General features: G+C 37.3%; 1 protein-coding gene across 1 annotated transcript in view; it reads right to left on the reverse strand.

Annotated features, from left to right (window-relative positions):
• The window catches only part of RGS22 (regulator of G protein signaling 22), a 102,630-nt gene that overhangs the window by 24,456 nt on the left and 62,647 nt on the right, over nucleotides 1-15,527 (reverse strand). The window contains exons 15-18 of the mRNA XM_079795911.1: nucleotides 8,264-8,458; nucleotides 5,341-5,433; nucleotides 3,351-3,523; nucleotides 2,103-2,265 (exon numbers count right to left, since the gene is read on the reverse strand). Coding sequence (XP_079652037.1) covers nucleotides 2,103-2,265; nucleotides 3,351-3,523; nucleotides 5,341-5,433; nucleotides 8,264-8,458 — 624 coding nt within the window. The remainder of the gene's footprint in view (nucleotides 1-2,102; nucleotides 2,266-3,350; nucleotides 3,524-5,340; nucleotides 5,434-8,263; nucleotides 8,459-15,527) is intronic.

Consider the following 15,527-nt stretch of genomic DNA (forward strand, 5'->3'; position numbering starts at 1 on the left):
GACAAACGTCTGTGTGGGGAATGAAACACTACTAGTCATTCATTTGTTAATTCACCCGAAACCATTTGCTCGACACTGACAGGTGCCACAATTCTCATTTTCTGTAGAATATCTCCTGGCTCTTTGGTGTACAGAAAGACAGATAACTCCTCTGCCACCAAACAGAGAATTGTGATGGTTGTTGTAGGTGTGTGATTTTGCTTCTGATATATTTCAAAGAACACAAGAATGGGTTTTTTATCCTGTATGAGCACAAGCAATGCCATTTTTCTCTCCATGGCCTCAGTGTCTTCAACTGTGAAATGAGAGCATTAGCATATTAGTTTTCTAAATTCTCTTCTAGGTGTAATATTCTGTGAGTCTGTGATTCTAGTCCAATGGACATGTTTGAGAAATCATTTTCTTTTGTGTATGAGGAAAGTGAGTCTTAGTAAAGAGACAGCCTTGACTCACATATTATATAAATGTGTATAATACCAAAACTATTGAGCTGGGGATGGTGGGATGCTGGCGGTGGTAGCAATGGAGGGCTATTCCAACAATAGAAGAACAGGGAAGCAGAGGAAGTAGAGAAAGGCCAGGTTACAGACAGTAGTCTGACTCGCACAGGCAGTACCTTTTATAAAACACCATTTCTTTGTGCCCCAAATCTCCCTTCTTTGTGCATATGTATTGGCTTCAACAGCTATTAATGGCTATTTCCTGCTATAAATTGTTCGGTTTTCTATTTGTTTCTGTGTACAAACCACTCAAAATTTTTGGACTGCTCATTGGAAAAATTACCTTCATCACAGTTCTCCTTTGATTAATAAGATTAATTAAATCCTACTAATAAACTGTTTTCCATAAAAACAAGAGAGAGCCCTGGCCAGAGTGGCTCAATTGGTCCCATATACCACAAAGTTATGGGTTTGATTCCCAGTCAGGGCACATACCTAGGTTGTGGGTTGGAGCCCTGCTGTGGGGGGAGGGGAAAGGGACACATAGAGAAAGCAACCCATTGATTTTTTAAAATATATAATTTATTGATTTTACAGAGAGGAAGGGAGAGGGAAAGAGAATTCCCCACACAACATTCCCCACTGGGGATTGAGCCCGCAACCAAGGTACATGTCCTTAACCAGAATTGCTGTCGTTTGATCTCTAGGTGGTAATGTAGATGAGCAAACTTCGAACTAACGGAATTATTACCATTTTTAAAGCATAAAAATTGAGCCATATTTTTTCGATCTTTGTAAGGTATCCTTCGATACTGCTCAAACCCACAGCTGAATCCCAATAAGAAATTTTTGCTGTAAATAATAATGCTCTGGTTATTAATAAGTTGTGATTCAGACCATGTGACTTTGGTCCAATAAAATGACCAAACCTATGTTCCTGGTCAATGAAAATAGTTTCTGGGGACAATACAATGGCCAACAGCATTGTTTTAAGATCAATTGTGTTTGGAATAATATCAGTCAAGAGAAGTAAAGATGGCCCTAACCGGTTTGGCTCAGTGGATAGAGCATCAGCCTGCAGACTGAAAGGACCCAGGTTCGATTTCAGTCAAGGGTATATACCTTGGTTGTGGGCACATCCCCAGTAGGAGGTGTGCAGGAGGCAGCTGATCGATGTTTCTCTCTCATCAATGTTTCTAACTCTCTATCCCTCGCCCTTCCTCTCTGTAAAAGAGCAATAAAAAATAAAAAAAAGAAGTAAAGATGAAGCTTAATGGCTGAAAAGGGCAGTTTTCCTGCTTGTTGACAGGATTGACCCTCTAGTTCACCACTTCTCCTGAGCACCTAGGAGGGTGTGTAGCATGTCACAGGCACTCGTATTTTCTGAATGAGCGGATGAATGAATGAATGAATAAAAGGTTGTTGTTTTTAATTCTATAAATTACTTGTTAAAATAACACATTTTATAATATGTAATAGCTGAGTTTTAAAGACATCTATTTTATAGATACTTGTGAATACCTAAAAAAATGAGATACCAAAAGTGTCTAGCATTTAAGTCATAAAAGCAAATGAAAAAGATGACTTTCAGGTTGCTGGCAAAGAGAAAGAAATTACTGGTTTTTATACGTCAATATAGAAAATATCTTTTCACGTTGATACCTGATCTTGCTGATGTGGAGAAGCTGGACTGTTGGGTCCAAAGAAATATGTTTTATTCAGGTATTTGTTTTTAATATAAATAGATTTTGCCTCCCTTAGCTTTCGATCTTTGTAAGGTATCCTTCGATACTGCTCAATGTCTGTCCAGCACATCAGGTCGATGCTAAAATAAAAACAAAGTACAGCCTTTCTTATTTATTTCTCTCAATTCTACTAAACCCCAAACCAAGCTGTTGTTTTGACAGAACTTAGAAAGTGGTTGTCTTGACCAGTTAGCACAACTAATCAGATCATGAAACTAAGAAGTCCAATACGGCGTCTCATCCTGGCTAAAAATATGAATGAATACCAGGGGCTCTGGGGCAGAAAAGTAACGATCACCATTGTTGGTAGGGTCCCAGAGTTCTTCCATGAATGATGGACTAGTACTCTCAGTTTCAGATATGGGAACATCCCATCTATTGCATGTCTGTTTGGCAACAAGCTGAATTTAAAATAATCCTCAGCACCAACAGAAACTATATATGTGAAATGTGGCTCCCAAGTCTAATCAATCTTAACTAACTTGTGAGAAAATTATTAGAAAAAATATGAACAATTTATATTAGATAAATATTTTATAAGGTCCCAAGATTCTGTGCAAAACTACATTTTATTTATGTGTTAGCTAACAAAAGTTATAAAATGTTAATTTCAATAGCTTAGTGAAATATAAAAGAGACACTTCTCAGAAAGAGTAATTGAAGCCCAACCAGTGTTGAGCATCAGCCTATGAACCATGAGGTCACAGTTTGATTCCCAGTCAGGGCACATGCCCTGGTTGCGGTCTTGATCCCTGGTAGGGAGAGTGCAGGAGACAGCCAATCAATGAATTTTTCTCATCGTTGATGTTTCTATCTCTTTCTCCCTTCCTCTTTGAAATCAATAATAATAATAATAATAATAATAATAATAATAATGAAACAGTAATTGAAGCACCTGTCTAGACAAATGCAAAAGAAACAGCAGAAAAGGGACTGGATAAAACATACTGGTATTGCCCTGGCCAATGTGGCCCAGTGTTTTAATTTAGCCAATGCTAAAAGTATCAACAAATATTATTTAACCACTTAAATAACATTTTAAAGGCTGCTATTTTTAAACTGCATTCCCCAACAAAAAAGTACCCATACAGTTTAAAAAATAAGTAGCTTAGAAAAAAATATTTTAAGAGAGTAATATAATTTACAATGATTATATGTAACATACCTTGCAGAATAAGCCTCAAGAAACTGACGGAAATGTTCAAACTCCAGTTTGTTGTTAAGTAGCTTATTAAAATTAAAATTCTTATATTCTGCAGGGACAATGCTCCAGTATGCTGCTGATTTAGAGATAGCAGGATGTGGGGAAATGCCAAGTCCAATTTCACTAGTAGCGTCCTAGTAAAATAATACTTTTCATAAAAATCTTTTAAACACAACAAGTTATTTTTCAAATTTAAATAAACTGAAATAAAAATTAACTGTTAGGCCAATGCCATTTAACAGGCCAGTGATAGAAATGGGTAAAGAATCTAGAATCTAGAATTTGGTTCTAACTCATATCAAATTCTCTTCTGTTCCTTTATATTCCATTCCCTTCTTTTCATGAACATTTAGTAAATAGTTATTATACTGTATACTTGCTTATAAAATATTAATTTTATTATTTTTGTTAGAGAAGTAATGTCTTTTATAATAAAAAGAAAACAAAAAGCATACATAATACTACCATTCAGAGATAACCACCATTAGCTTTTTTATATATACCCTTCTAGATTTCTTTTTGTCTACATACATGTAGTTTATTAAAAATGAGGGCAGGACTATACAACTACGTATGGTTTTATAACTTGGTTCCTTTTCTTAACGATATATCATGAACATAAAACATTCTTTTATCTATAACTTAATTTCAAAAGTTACAGAGTAATGTAAGATGCTTTTCTAATAAAGATTACATCCTTTAAATGTAATCTCCTTCATATAAAAGTTAATTAGAAGGTATTTTTAAAACCTCTGATGTTTTGCAGACAGTTTACAAGCCCTCTTCCTTCTGTAATTCATTGTATGATTAATTCATCTCCCTATATGTTTTTGAAAAGCACCAGATCATGATATAAACTGCCAATATTTTCAAAATCCTTTTTCCATAGGAAGAAGGACAATCATGGGGAACATTATAAATTTTAGTTCATAAAGTTTAAATACAATTTTACAAAATGCTACCTTTGTGGATTTTTATGTATCCTTTCCAAGATATTAATTAGTAGAGTCTCAAATAGAGAACTTCTGCGTTAATGAGGCAACTATAATGAAGGATACATTTAAAAAAATAACTTTATTGTTTTTGTAAAACTTTATTGTAAAAGAATAAAAATTTCAAATAGGTACAAAGAAGAAAGTAAAAATCACCACTCAGTCAAGGGCATGTACCTGGGTTGTAGGTTTGATTCCTGGCCCTGCTAGGGGCATGCGTGAGAGGCAACCAATCGATGTATCTCTTTCACATCAATGTTTCTCTCTCTCTCTCTCCTCCCTCCCTTCCACTCTATCTAAAAAAAAAATCAATGGAAAAAAATATACTTGGGTGAGGATTAAAAATAATAAATAAATATGAATCCATTTTTTAGATGGATTTTTATGTAGATACACATTTAATATTACTGCTTTATGATCTATCATGGTTTACTGAAGCCAATCCAAAATATTTGAATTTATAAATCAAAATAACACTTTCATATCCTAGGCAATCCTATAGTCTTTTTAATTGACCTCCCCAAATTCTTTCCATATTTGAAGAAATTGTTTTGCCTGCTGATGGCATACAATAGCCTCTTTTCTGTTTGGAAAACTCAATTTAACTCTTTTGTGACTTGACAACAAATAGAGGTGCTGCCATACAGAAAATAACCAATAACATTCAAAGGAACATAAAGTGGGTAGAAGGCTCTTAGCGAAGGCAGCCAAGGAGTCTGGCAACCTGTGCTACCTTATCTGCTTTGTTTTTCTGACTTTGCCATTAAATGTGTCAATAAAATGTGCCACCTATCAAATTGTAGCATCCTGGGCAAAGCAGCAGCAGAAAAATGAAACTGCCTATTCCCTATCTTATCAATATATGACCATCTATTCCCACCCCCACCCACGCCAATATGTGTGGTGGCAACCCTCTTCAGGATAAAAGTTTTTTTGTGATTTTTAGAGAGGTGTCTTACCTCAGCTTTCTTGAAAACTGTCTCTTTATGCAAAGCCTGTAGCTTTCTGAAGTATATGGAGTCTAGCTGTCGAGTTTCTTCCACCAACTTCACCTAATAAAATAATAATAAAACGTGTAACATCAATAGTATGTGCATTATGAAAAAGTGGGGGGAAAATGCACAATTTGCCAGGAAAAGTGGGCTAAAGACCAATACACTTGCCAATAAAGTAAATTAGCTTGGAGGCAAAGGCAGGAAGACCAACATAATGTAAAAAAGCAGCTACAGCGAAGTCAGACTTTGAATGCATACAATAAAAAAGACAAGCACTTTGCCTGGCTGGTGTGGCTCAGTGATTGAGCATCGACCTATGAACCAGGAGGTCACAGTTTGATTCCCGGTCAGGGCACATGCCCGGGGTTCCATCCCCAGTAGGGGGCATGCTGATGCAGCCTATCAATGATTCTCTCTCATCAATGATGTTTCTCTCTCTCCCTTTCCCTTCCTCTCTGAAAAAATTAAAATATATTTTAAAAATTACATGCATTTCTAGGTAATGATATAGTGCGGTGATTTTCAACCAGGGGCTGCAAGAATTCTTAAAACATGCAATACCTGACTATTTATTCAGGGGCACTGACCTCTTTTCCCTTATATTGTCCAATAAAAATATGATAATAGCCAACACAGCGATAGCCTTTAGGCATGAATGCCCTGTCTTGAACCATAAATATACAGGTCATGATAGACTTGCATGTTGATCATGTTGCATAAGAATATTGTGTCTGATTGGTTAATTCTTGGTATCAGAAATCCTTATAGCCGAAACCGGATTGGCTCAGTGGATAGAGCGTCGGTCTGTGGGCTGAAAGGTCCCAGGTTCGATTCCGGTCAAGGGCATGTACCTTGGTTGCGGGCACATCCCCAGTAGGGGGTGTGCAAGAGGCAACTGATAGATGTTTCTCTCTCATCGATGTTTCTAACTCTCTATCCCTCTCTCTTCCTCTCTGTAAAAAATCAATAAAACTAAAAAATAAAAAAACAAACAGAAATCCTTATATACAAATATAGGCAACTGATTTTTTTAAAGTCACTTTGGAGCTAGAAGAATCAGTAATTGCTATTATTAATTTTTCTTTTGTAAATCAATCAAAATTATACCTTTTTTTTTTGTCAGAACGGCAAAATAATATATTTTTTTGGTGTGCCACAGAATTTAAATAACTAGTTTATGTGTGCCATGAGATGAAAAAGGTTGAAAATAGCTGATATAGTGCCCCCAGACTCCTCCTCCTTTCTGGACACCCCTTGTGAACTAACCAGTAATGGAAACATTGTGGGTCACATTTCCAGCTTCTATCGTTATATCAGGATAACAGTCACGAAGGCAGGCACTACTAGCGTTAGGCACCGCATAATCCACAGAGCACGAAATGACCCGACTCCATTGTTATCGGGTTGTGAGCAAAGATTTTATTGGTGTAGCGAGAGAGGAGAGCGTTAATCATCAGATTAAACTTCCTAGTAGTCTCAGCCTTCAGAATGTGTGCACTATTTTACTATTTAGTCACGAGAACAAGACCACTCTCCATTTCCCTGTCGCAGGGGAAAATCCGTTTGGCGGCCTGAGAACGTGGTGTATTTCACAGCTGGTTTGGGGGGGCCCCTTGGTTATCCGTTTTGGGAAAGAGTCTACATCATCCAGTCAGCTGCACTTTTAGAGAAGTCTCTGGGCTGAATTTAAGGACGTTTCTAGAATTAAGAGAGATTTATTTTTCCTCTTATTAAAAAGGATGTGTTATTTGTCCCATGCATTTTTATAAGAATCATTACCAAGGCCAAAACCTTTTGGTTTAGGGAATTTAGTTACAATCCTAAATCTCTGTCATCTCAGGACCATCATCTCAGGTCCATTTTTCCTCTACACCCTATGTTATATTTAAAATAACAACTAGAGAGATATCTTAAAATTTCATACGATAGCCTAATTTTCGTAGTGTAATGTATGTGTTTTTGTAGAAGAAAGGTTGCAATGCTAAGTTTTCAGAACAAAGAGAAAATCAGAAATAAAAATTTAATTATTTTTGGTTACTGAATTTAGTAAGCCACAAGGGTTGTTTCGGTCACAATTCAATAAGATAACTCTATCCAAGGTGTTTCGGTATTAATTTTATTTTAATTACCTAAGCTATCCCTTCTGGTGGAAGACATGACTACGAAGTTGTTGAGGAGACACGAACAGAGAGACTAGCAACACAGAGATATCAGAGTCCCACCTGAAATGACCTCATGTACAGGGCACATGCATTAACTTCATATAAAAAATACCCATGAATGGTTTTAATTTGTGATTCAAAATAAATATTTAAAGAAATTTCCTCCACCCGTCAATAAAAAGAGTGAAAATATTCCAGCACTGAAGTTTAACATGACCTCTTTGGGAATGAAAAAGGATGTGTTGAAACTTCTATCCAATCAAGCAGCCTGACCTGATGAACATCTGGGCGCGCTTGAAAATAGCGCTGACACCAGAGAATGTGCTTTCCACGATCCCTCTGAAACGTTTATGTTTTCCATGGGTATAATATTTACTGTAACTCATCCAGCAAAGAATTAAACGAGCTTTGTCCATTAATCAAAACTAAGACGGCCGCTGGAAATGGCAGGAAGGGACAAAGCCAGTATATTACCATGGCACATTGTGTGGATCACAGGAAACCAAAGTCAGATTTATCTCTGCTGACACATTTGCGCACAGAGCTAAAAACGACACCGATTTAAGTGTTTTGTTAGGAGACAATAGGGAAACTCTGAATCCCTGGCCCAACTGAGACCTTTTCCGTTTTTGTGTTTTTTTTTCTTGTGAGTGAACCATGCTGCTTCTCATCAGTTTTACAATAAGCCCGACTAGTTCCCACACAGTTTATCAGGGTCGCCATACCTGTCTGTAGGCAAGTTGGTCTAATTGTACCATCTTTGTCCAGGGCTCAAGGAGGAGGAGAAGAATATATTCTTCCGCTGTGTCAAAAAGGTCTTCAAAGGGTGGCTGTATTTTCATATAAATTTCTCTTTTCTTTTGCTGCTGGAGTCCAATGTCAAGAGTGGCCGAAGGAGCGACATATGTGGCAAAAAGCAACTAAAGGAGGAGGGAGAGAAAGGAGTGGATGTTGGGAGAATCCATAATAATTAGCAGGTTCCGTGGCAAAGGCATTTTTTTAAAGGTAAGAAAAGACAAACAAGCTCAAGTGTTTTTTTTTTTTAAAAAAAGATGTGTAAAACTACTTAAAACAAAGCAGTGTGTTTATTCAAAAGACCGTTTGTGTGGTTTTTTTTTTTAATTTTCTCTTCCCATTTCTTCATTTGTAATTAGTCAGTGAGCCAGTAGATCTTGCACAAGAGCAGGTGATTTAGATATTGCAATTTTTCTCAGATTACTACTGTGGATTATTATGATTGCTTTCAAGTTATATGTTTCCTTTTTTCCTTATATTCAAGACAGTTCCAACTGTATGTGCTACTTTCCCAAGTGGCTGGAAGTGCCCCTTGGAAAGCAAGAGGCAAGAACACACTAGGGCTGAAAAGTTGACTGTTAGCCTTCTAGTCTAGAGACCCAGACTACCTGCCCTACCCAACTGAGTTGCAGAGTTCTTAAGACTTTCTGCTATACAAATGTGTTCATCTCGTGTCCAGGGCTGTGAGAGAGAGAGAGAGAAGAAGGAAAGAGGAGTGAATGGAAAGATATACACAGAACATACACAGCCTCCAGGGAAAGCTGTATGAATATCTAGTTCATTCAATTCATTTGTCTTGTCTCTCAATAATAGTTACTTAAATCTGAGAAGCACTTTAATAACATTTTATTTTTTAAATGTTACACACTGGATATGTCATGCCCTATATATCAGATTTAAATTTAGTTTTACTCAGAATCTTTTATTAATTGTATTTTATTTTAATTTTATATTTATACTTAGACTTTGGAGCTGATAATGTCCAGACTTAACCCAGGCATTAGACAGACAGACAGACAGATGATAGATAGATAGATAGATAGATAGATAGATAGATAGATAGATAGATACCAAATAATGTTTTAAAAGTTTTAAAGGGTCCACATTAATAACATAAGCATTTATGAGTATCCACCACATTTTAGACACTTGGGTAGGTGCTATGTATGCAAAGATTAATAAATAAGACCTAATGCCTGCCCTGAAGGAACCCATTGGTGGTGGCATGGAGATGAAAGCCAGTGGTTTCAGTATGAAAGTACCACAGTGGAGGTACGTAATTTCCGGCGTATAAGACGACTGGGTGTATAAGATTTTTCCTGGGTTAAAAAGTCGTCTTATACGCCGGAAAATACGGTAATTGTAACAGGAACCATGGAACAGAGGGTGGGGATTGTTTCAGAAAAGGTACCGTATTTTCTGGCGTATAAGACGACTTTTTAACCCAGGAAAATCTTATACGCCCAGTCGTCTTATATGTCGGAAAATACGGTATATGTTGAAATAAGATCTTCAATGATTGTCTGTCCAATCTTTTCAAGCTCACTTCCCATTACATACCTTTTAAATTTTATACTCAAATATCAAGTATGCTTTTTTTTTCAATTGTCTAAAGTTTCACATATGTCTCCTTTTCACCTGATTGACACACCACCCCCCCAAGCCATTCCCACCCAGGGCAAGCCCCCACTGCCACAGTGTCTGTGTCCATTGGTTATGCTAATATGCATGCATACAAGTCCTTTGGTTGCTCTCTAAACCCCCCCACCTCCCCTGCCATTTGTCTCTGGTTCTATTTTTGTTCATCAAATTATGTTGATCATTATATCCCACATATGAGTGAGATCATGTAGATATTTATCTTTCTCCGACTGGCTTATTTCGCTTAGCATAATGCTCTCCAGTTCTATCCATGCTGTTGCAAATGGTAAAAGTTCCTTCTTTCTTATAGTAGCATAGTATTCCATTGTGTAGATATACCACAGTTTTTTAATCCACTCATCTGATGGGCACTTAGGTTGTTTTCAAATCTTAGCTATCAAATATCAATTTTTCTTAATTTCCCTACACCTTGCTGTTCTGCCCTTCCATGTTTTGCATATCTTGTATTAACCCTACCCCATGCACCTCATCTGCTTGATAAACTCTGATTTATTCTGTAAAATCAGCAGGAATTTCTCTTCCTCTAAGAATCCTTCACTCACACCCTCCTCCCAAGGTCATACTTGTCAACTGCTATACTATCACACTATAACACTGTTAAGTAAAGTCTTCTCTTCTGGAACTACGTCTTCGAAGGCAAATACTTCAGCTTATTCATCTGTGATTCTCCAACTCCTAAAACTGTTCTTGGCAGAGAATAGATGCCATAAATGTTTATTGCATTGTACTGAATCCACTGAAAATACTCATTTATATCTTGGACTGGGGAAGGAAAAGATTCAGAAACTCTTCCAAGAGAAGATAAGTTTCTCTTATCCTTGATCCTTAAGCTGGATCTTTAAGGATGAGTTAGAGTCAATCAGGCAAGAAAGTTGATGAGAAAGATCATTCAAGATGAAGGAAAACATGGGCCAAGGCATGAGGGCGTATGAGGTTTTATGACCTGTGAGATTTTTTTTAAATACAATTTTTTAGAATATATTTTTATTGATTTCAGAGAAGAAGGGAGAGGGAAAGAGAGATAGAAACATCAATGATAAGAGAGAATCATTGATCAACTGCCTCCTGCATGCCTTCTACTGGGGATTGAGCTCACAACCCAGGCCTGTGCTCTGACTGGGAATCAAACCGTGACCTCTTGGTTCATAGGTTGATGCTCAACCACTAAGTCACACTGGCCAGGCATAACCTGTGAGATTTGAGCCTTCAAGTACATAACACTGGCTAAAAGAAAGAGTTAGAGTAAGAGAGGATGCTGTAAAGGGAGGCAGGTATCAGAGCATGGATATGATCTTTTACTCATTGGTAAGGAATTTGAATTTTTACCTAAAGATACATAATGGGGAAACTCTGAGAAGTGACGTCATTGGATATGAATTTTAGAAATGAATCACTATGGCATCAGGAGGGAGAAAGAGTTTGAGCAGATCAAGATTTGAGGCCATTTGGAAGTCATCTCAATAGTCAAATAAGAAATATACGCCACCTTCATCTCTTACCTGCTCTTCTGCAATAGCCTCTTCACTGGTCTTGCCAGGTTCCTCTTTGCTCTCTAACAGCTTTACCACAGCAAACAGCGAAACCGCTATGCATGTCACTTTTCTTCTCAAACTCCCATCTTCCCATCTCACACTTAGAATAACCAAAGTCCTTACAATTACCTATAGGTGGAGGTTTTGGAAGTTTCTCAATGCTGAGGGGATATGGATCATTGAAGTTTAGTACCTGGCAGTGGGGAAGCCCCTATAAACACCATAGGCTCTCAAAACACCCTAAGAGCAGGGGCAGACCAGGTATAGACTCCAGCCTTAAATCTTAAGCGCAAAGAGAAAACAACTGCTCACCAGTAATTGTATGCCCAGTAAAAATACCCTTTCAAAATGAAAATAAAATAAAGATGTCAGAAATCAACAAACAAAAACAGAGAATTCATCACCAGCAGACCTGCACGAAATTAATTCATTAACTAATTAATTAAGGGGAAGCCCTAAACAAAAGCAAGATGGAATAGAGAACAAGAAAAAGCATAAATATATAGATAAATATAAATAAATGTTGATTGTAAAATATAATGATAATGAATAAAGTCAGAGGAAATAGTAAAAGAGCCTAAGAAAGAGAAGCCAGAATTGAAGATGCGGATTAAATTGCAATTGAGATGATCCACCATGAGGCCCATTAGAGGTAGGAAAGCAAATGAGGTTAGTATCAGGGCAGTGACACAATACTATGCAGTGAGGAGTAGTAAAGAACTTGAGGTGAAGATAAAGAAAGGAGGCATTTAGACTACTTTACAAAAAGTAGAACTGACTTTTTTATCTAGCCCTCCCTTAAAAGGCATACTTGAAGTTCAGTATATTATAGACACTCAATAAATATTTACTAAAAGGATAAATGGGAGATTGGTGGCCTAAAGTGAAATTATGATCTGAAAGAGGAATATTAGAGTTCAAAATTCAAAGTTGAAATAGTTCCAGTTTATGATAGATTCCAACATGTGGCCATCCCATAGTTAACTTAGGGGAAACAGAGATGAAAAACATTGGAATTGGGTCAGTTAAGAAACTCTATGACATATATGTTATAAGGGCAATTTGTGTGGATGTTGAAAGAGCTTCAAGATGATAAAATAGAAGGAAAAGGTAGGGAGAAAGTTCATGAGTCATGTAATGAAAATTTCTAGGAAGGTAAAACAGAACTTAAATGATCTTTAGATAACATTACTGAGGTTTAAGAGTGGGGGAATTACATGACATAGCAGATTGCAAAATTTTTGAAGTTATTAAAAGATAAGTCTTGAATAGGAGCAGAGAACATCTCTTTCTTCCTACGTGTTGTGAAATATGAGAGAAGGGGCATAGTTAGCCATTCGAGATGTCCTATTTAATTAGGCAATCTACAGTCTGGAAACTTAGTTACTTAAAACATAACTACATATTTCACTGGGTTGAATAGTTCAAAGTGAACCATACTCTTTCCAAATGATTACATAATATTTAAAATAAAATTTGCCACACACACACACACAGAAATTTTTTCTAACCTTGGGAATTATTTAGAAGAATGACTTGTAAATCTAACTAGTCTAACAAGCTAGGATGGAATTGGATTCAAATCTGTTCTTGACCATTTTCTAAGTGGGAATTTTTGAAAGTGAATTAAAATAATGCCATACTAAGAAAAATTGAGAAACTAAAGACTAAAATGATCAAATTAACAACATTAAACAATGATTCCAGAAGTCACTTTAATAATTTCAAGCTTACCTCAAAGGAAAGTACATTTGATTCCCCAAATGACTCAAGTTCTATTTGGGCAGGAATACCCTCTAATGGCAAAATAAAGCAATGGCTTTGTCAATGGGTCAGCTACATTCAAAGCTGTAGTTTAAAGAGACCTGGTATGCCACAAACCAAACTTTCCTATAGAAATCGGGATGATTCCTTTGATTTAAAAACATGACAGCAGTGAAGAGCATAAAGTACAAAATAAGCTGAAATGGTGACTAGAATAACAGTGATAGGTCGGCTGCGGGTGGGTGTCCACATCATGCCCTCCCCTTTCACTCCCAGTCTTGCCTTCACTCATGTCTTTAAAATCTACTGTTGCCACCGGCCTATGAAAGGCTCCGGTGCCGTTGACATGTTCTCTCACACACCACGGTGGACATTTCATGATGCCATGTTAAAGCCAGACCTCTTTAGGTCACTGTATCCAACTGGCTTGGGCTTTTACCTTCTGAAATTTGCTGTATGATTTTCTTCAGAATGAGCTTCACTTCACTTTACCACTTCCCGTATCAGCAGCACAACTTCCTCTCTCTGACCCTTATTCTGAATCCTTCTATACCTCTCACCGAGCTTTTTTCTACCTTGTGCACAATCTGTGACTTCTACCTGTCCTCTAAATAAATCAGGCACCACCTCGTCTCTTACCTTCTTACACGACTGGGACTCAAGTCTGCCCATCATTTCAACCAACTCTTACAAATACACCTAATTTTCCCCAGCTTGATATTCTGCCTTGTCAAGGCCCAATTTTGGGTCAGTCTAATCATTCATTCATTTTTTCCAACTCTATCTTCAAGCTCCCTGTAAAAACTATAATAATTGGCTCCATTTAAATAGCCTTTAAAAAAATCAAACACCCCTCAGCTATGGTTGCAAAGCTTGGTAAGTTAGTGCTTGTTTCTAGTCACCTCCATTTCCCCATTTCTAAATTTTGCCATCTTCCTTAAAGCCTCCAAATGCAGCCTTATGTTTCTTTACTTCAGTAGACTGTATCCCACTTAATTGGGAAAAGTCACTGGTATCAATGCCTTCAACTTTCCTCTCTAGAGCTTTCTTCTAAACCTTTTTCTCAAGTTTCAAAGGAAGACTGTTTTCCAAGGATGAATCATTCATGTGTGCTTTTGACTCCATTCCTCCAGAACCTTGCAACATCAATTGTGTCCTTAGTACCTGTCTCCTTAATCTGCCTTTCCATTGATTCCATCTCCTTCCTTGTGCTATAAAGGCGTTCAAGTGAAGTGTCTCTCCCATCCTAAACATTTGTCACCCCACTTCTCGCTTTCCCTTCTCTACAAATCTTTACACTCACTTTTCACTCACTGCCCAATCTACTGTAATCTGGTTTTCATGCCAATGAAACTGACCTTTAAGATCACTGAAAACCACATAATCACCAATTCAGTAGCTTCTCTGCTTAATCTTTTCACCTTTCACTCTGTTGATTATCCTCTCCTCTTGACTGTCTCTCCTCTGCCTTCAATACTTTCTCCTGGTCCTCTGTCTACTTCCATTCGTAGGCTCCTTAGACCTGATTTCTTTCCTGAACCCAAAACCTAGAGTTCAGAACTTGTCCCACTTTACACAGATAGCCCATCGGCCCTCAAACTCAATGGCTCAATAATATAATGAATGGCATTCCCCTAGTTTTCCAAGCCTTTCCCTTCCTCCCGTGTTTCCAGGTTGTACTAATAAAATACCATTCACAGCACATTCTTTGACTTGCCTATATTCTCCTTCTCTCTCAAATGCAAATCCTATTAATTTACTCTCTACAATAGAACAAGGAAAAATTGTCAAGAATAAATATAAAAACATAAGGAGGAAATAAGCAGAAGTTCCACCCCAATGAGAAACATCATAAAACTCAGTCTTCTGACCAAGCGAGGCCAGACCCTTTCCAAGCTACTATCCACTACTACCTTCCTTCCCGACCTCATACTCTCTGCTCATGAAGCCATAGTGGTCCATGCATCTGGTTTAGCTGCATATCCCATAGTTCCAAAGAGCATATTTAGGGTAGCCATATGTCCCCAGTCCGGTTTAAGACTACTGTTCTGGCATAATTATAGTTCCCTTTCCACTCTCAAAAGAGTTCTGGTTTAGATTACAAATCCCTATATTTCACTGCTACCAGTTAGATAAAACGATGAAGTTTCTCTAAGATAGGACTCCCAGAAATGCTGGGAATAAAGGAAAGTCAGAGGAAATTCCTTGCTAAGATACATACCATTTGTCTAATTTA

This window comes from Cnephaeus nilssonii (assembly GCF_951640355.1).
Source record: "Cnephaeus nilssonii genome assembly, chromosome: 18".
In the NCBI taxonomy this organism is placed as follows: domain Eukaryota; kingdom Metazoa; phylum Chordata; class Mammalia; order Chiroptera; family Vespertilionidae; genus Cnephaeus; species Cnephaeus nilssonii.